The sequence below is a fragment of the Carlito syrichta genome, unplaced genomic scaffold, assembly GCF_000164805.1.
Source record: "Carlito syrichta isolate Samal-C Ts95f unplaced genomic scaffold, Tarsius_syrichta-2.0.1 Scaffold229095, whole genome shotgun sequence".
NCBI lineage: Eukaryota > Metazoa > Chordata > Mammalia > Primates > Tarsiidae > Carlito > Carlito syrichta.
In genome coordinates, this window is record NW_007173191.1 from 31,469 (window position 1) to 36,223 (window position 4,755).

General features: G+C 39.5%; 1 protein-coding gene across 1 annotated transcript in view; it reads right to left on the bottom strand.

Annotated features, from left to right (window-relative positions):
* The window catches only part of LOC103253422 (zinc finger protein 84-like), an 11,804-nt gene that overhangs the window by 6,091 nt on the left and 958 nt on the right, over window positions 1-4,755 (bottom strand). Inside the window, exons 2-3 of the mRNA XM_008051739.2 lie at window positions 4,036-4,162; window positions 2,542-2,637 (exon numbers count right to left, since the gene is read on the bottom strand). Coding sequence (XP_008049930.1) covers window positions 2,542-2,637; window positions 4,036-4,162 — 223 coding nt within the window. The remainder of the gene's footprint in view (window positions 1-2,541; window positions 2,638-4,035; window positions 4,163-4,755) is intronic.

Genomic DNA, 4,755 nt, shown 5'->3' on the forward strand with positions numbered 1-4,755 from the left:
TTTAATAATACTGTAATTTGCCGGGATCAGTGGCTCAGTCTGTAATCCCGCACTTTGCGAGGCTGAGGCAGATGGTAGCACATGCCTGTACTTCTGGCTACTTGGAAAGCTGAGGCAGAAGGATTGCTGAAGCCCAGCTGGTCATCACTGGGGAGGACGTGAGTGTGATACCGTACTCCAGTCAGGGCGATGGAGTGTGACTCCAACTAAAAATAATAATAATGATAATACTGCAACTGTGTCCAACTCCACTTAACAGAACCTTCTCCTATGAAGGAAATTTTCTATATCTGTTTTACAACATGGTAGCCATTAGGCTGTGTGGTTATTGAGTACTTGAATGTCATTAGGGTTACTACAGAATTAAATTTTTAATTTTTTTAATTTTAATTAAATTTAAGTAAATACAAATGACCAGTGCCCAACACACTGGTCACATAGGTATAGACCATCATCAAGACTTTATTCTGAGACATGTGTAAAACAGCCCCTGTCCATTTGACAATTCCCTTTGCACAGCCATGCATTATACAAAAATGCCTCATAATCCTCTCAAAAATTTTAAATCCTGTATTCCCCATTATAATCTTGAAACAGTCATCCCCAAATTGTCTTCTTTCGGCTAATACCACATTCTTCCTTAACCTCTGTTCAATCATATCTCTGGAATCCATCAATTAAGAAGTTTTAAGGAATCACTCCCCATCCAGAAAAAAAACATTCACCTGCCTTCTTTAACATTTATCCTAGAATCCCAAGCTATACCTTCTGATAATTACAATGCTACTACCCAGCTATCAAGCAAGACCCTCTAGAACTACCAAAAGACAAACCAAAGCAAATTCATACTTTTTAAGCCATTTTTTTACTAAATAAAGAAGGATAAGACACAGATACTTTTCTTTATGTGGAAAGAGTAGCCTCACACCAACCAGTAAAATAGTACACATAGAATGCATGACCATTGCTGAGTCAGTGCGGCGTAGATACAAAGATGAAAAAAGTCAGGAAGGTGGGAGTTCCCAGAATGCCCTAGAGTAGCCAAAACTACTTCATGGATATACAAACGAGAGCTAACAGTGGAAAAGGGAAGTATCTGGAAGTAAAAATGTAACATGATCAAAGGGACTGATGTCAGTCCTCATGTCATTTGACATTATTTATAGCATTCAATAAAACATTTTACTTCCTCCTCCTGGGAATAATTCTGTCACTTGTTTCTGGGACATCTTCCAACTCACCAACCCTGGTCCTGACACTTATTCTACTTCATTGGTTCATCTAAATCTCTCTGTATATGCGGACCTCTTGCTTTTTCACCAACACTCACTCCTCACATCTTCTCCTCAAGTTTCATGGCTTTAGTGCTCACTACTCACAGGGAATTGTAGCTATAACATCAAAAGGAATTAACAGAAAAACAGAAACCAGTCAGCGTATGTAGCAATGGGAGCACCACTGCAAGTCACTTTCGAAAATAGGTTAAATTTTCAAAAAGCCTTTTCAAAACAATAAAAATTAATAGGAGTAGCAGAGACCTTCAGAAGTAGAATAGTCAACAGGAAAGACTCAAAGCGACTTAAAGGTGACTGGACATCAGAGTGTACAGCAACATAACAGAACTTAAATAAAATCCACAAGGAGTAAAGGATTTCCCAGGAGGAAAGATGACACCAGTTTCTAACACTGAAGCAGAAGAAAGAAGCATTCACAGGATAATTGTTCTGGGTGCAGGCAAAATACAGAATTTAAGGGCAAGTGTATACGTGAGGCTATCTCTCAGAAGAGCTTCAGTCTTTAGTATATATAAACATACTCGATGATGACAGAAATATCTGGAAGAAAAAATTCAACTTTCACATAAAGGGTGGAGAAATTCTGTCCTAGTGGTTGGCAACATACAGTGAGTGAAGTGATTAGACATTCAGAGTAGCAGAGATGTCAATCTGGGAGACTCTAGTAGAGAACAGAGAGGCCTGAGGTCTTGAGAGTGAATTAAACTTTTAATAGAACAATCAGCAGGAGATAAAAAATCAGAAGCTAGGAAGGCAGGGGTGTGGCATGTGAATAAGTAGATAGAGGTGTTCTAAGAGATGAAGTGTAAGGGACTTTCACATGAACTAAAGTGAAGCATTTATCAGGAAATAAAATCAGCCCTTTAAAAGGGACAAGGCTATGTCTTCAGAGGGAGTGATGCATAGACCGAATTGATCTAGGTGGGTAGTGAAGGGAATTTCAAGGCAAGTAAGGAAGAGAACAGGAGCTGAGAAGCCAGAGCAGGCTGGGAAGAATGGAGACTGGTGAGAAATCAGTCCTTGATGAGATGGACTGTATGCAATCAGATCCAGAAAATAGAAAAAAAGAAGATATCATCCTTGATAGCAGACAAAGAAGAGCCCCATTAGGAATGAACAGAGACACACAGAGGTGTTGATTAGGTTTGCAGGTCATCAACTAGTATACGAAAGTTTCTCTAAACAAGATTTCAGAAGTGTCAACCCTTCAATTCCTCATCAGTTTCCTAGTTTTTCACTCACTTACCTGGACACTTTCGACTATGGGCTGCTCCTTCCATCCTCCATGGGTGTTCTCCTTGTTCCAAATGGAAGAGTGAATCCGGTTTGGTACCTTGATACCCTGTCAACAGGAAATCATTGAACACTTGCCACTAAGTATATATGCTTGGGAAAATATATGAAGACAGAAGAGTTACATTTCAGGGACCATATCAATTATACTTTGATAAAGTAAACACTAAACTCCTTTTACTCGGGAAAATGGTGCATATACTTTAGGTCAAGAAGGAAAATAAGAGTCTTTGACATACCTCATACACGTTAGGATGGAAACCATCAAAGAAAACAAAAGAGAAAACAGTAAGTATTGACAAGGATGTAGAGGAACTGGACCACTGTATACCCTTGGTGGGAATGTAAAATGGTACAGCTGCTGTCAAAACAATTCCTCAAAAAATTAACAATTACCATGATATCTAGCAATTCTACTTCTGGGTATATACCCAAAGGACTAGAAAGCAGGGTCTCAATAAGATATGTGCACAACCATGTTAATGGCAGCATAATTCACAAGAGCGAAAATATGGAAGCAACCCAAGTATCCATTAACAGACAAATGAGGCTGGGTACAGTGGCTCAAGCAAGTAATCCCAGCACTTTGGGAGGCAAAGGTGAGAGGACTGCCTGAGCCCATGGGTTTGAGATCAGCCTAAGCAATGTGATGAGACCCTGTCTCTACAATAAATCACAAAATAAGCCAGGCGTGGTTGCGTGTGCCTGTAGTTTCAGCAACTTGGAAGGTTGAGGCAAAAAGATCACCTGAGCCCAGCAGGTTGAGGCTGTGGTGGCTGTAAGCATACCACTGCACTACAGTCTGGGTGACAGAGCAGATTCCAATTTTAAAAAAAAAAAAAAGAGATAAATTAATCAGTAACATGTGGCATACATGTACACACACACACACACACACACACACACACACACACACACACATACACACACACAAAAGAATATTATTCATGTTAAAAAGGAAGTAAATACTGGCACATTTTACGACATGGATGAACCTTGAGGACATCGTGCTAACTGAAATAAGTCAGTCACAAAAAGACAAATCCTGTATTATTCCACTTACATCAGATACTTAGTGTAGTCAAAATCATAAAGACAGAAATTAGGACAATGGGTGCCAGGGACTAGGGGATAGTGGGGGAAGAATGGGTAGTTACTGTTTCATGGGAACAGAGTTTCAGTTTTATAAGATGAAAAAAGTTATAAAGACAAATGGAAATGCTGGTCATACAATATTGACTGCATTTAATTTGCATTTAATCCCACTGAACTGCACACTTAAAAACAGTTAAGATGGTACATTTTATGTTATGCATGCTTTACCACAAAGAAGATAAAAAATTCTATGATATGCAATACCTTTAGTCCAAATCTTTAAATATTCAAGGGACCATAAATAGTTTGCTACATGAAAAAGAAAGGTAACTGACTGGGATGCTGTCCTTACCTACTGACACAAGGTTTCCATAGTTCTCCAACATTACCTCCTTGTAAAGGACTTTCTGAGTTGCGTCCAAAAACTGCCACTCCTCCCTGGTGAAATACACAGCCACATCTTCGAAGGATAATGATCCCTATAACAACACATCCATTGCAATTTGAGGCAGATATTAACAGATGATGTGGAAAAGAGGGACAGGGATAGCTGGGCACGGTGGCTCAGCCTGTAATTCTAGCACTTTGCGAGGTCAAGTGGGAGGATCGCTTGAGGCAGGTAGTACAAGATCAGGCTGAACAATATAATAAGACTTCATTCTCTAATTTAAAAATTATGGCCAAATGTGGTGGCTCACATTTGTAAACCCAACACTTTAAGAGGTGGAGACAAGTGGATTGTCTGAGCCCCTGAGTTCAAGACCAGACTGGACAAACTAGTGAGACCTCATCTCTACAATAAACCAAAAACTTAGCCTGGCATGGTGGCATGTGTGTAGTTCCAGCTACTTGGAAGGTTGAGGAAGAAGGATCGGCTGAGCCCAGCAAATCGTGACTGCAATGGCCCTGAACATGCCACTGCACTCCAACCTGGGCTACAGCGTGAGACTCTGGCTCAAATAAAATAAAATAAGTGAAGTGAAGTGAAATAAAAAAATAAAATAAAATTTCATTAAAAAATGAGGACAAAACAAAAATCATTGGCATGGACTTTATTTTTTCAATCTGAGGT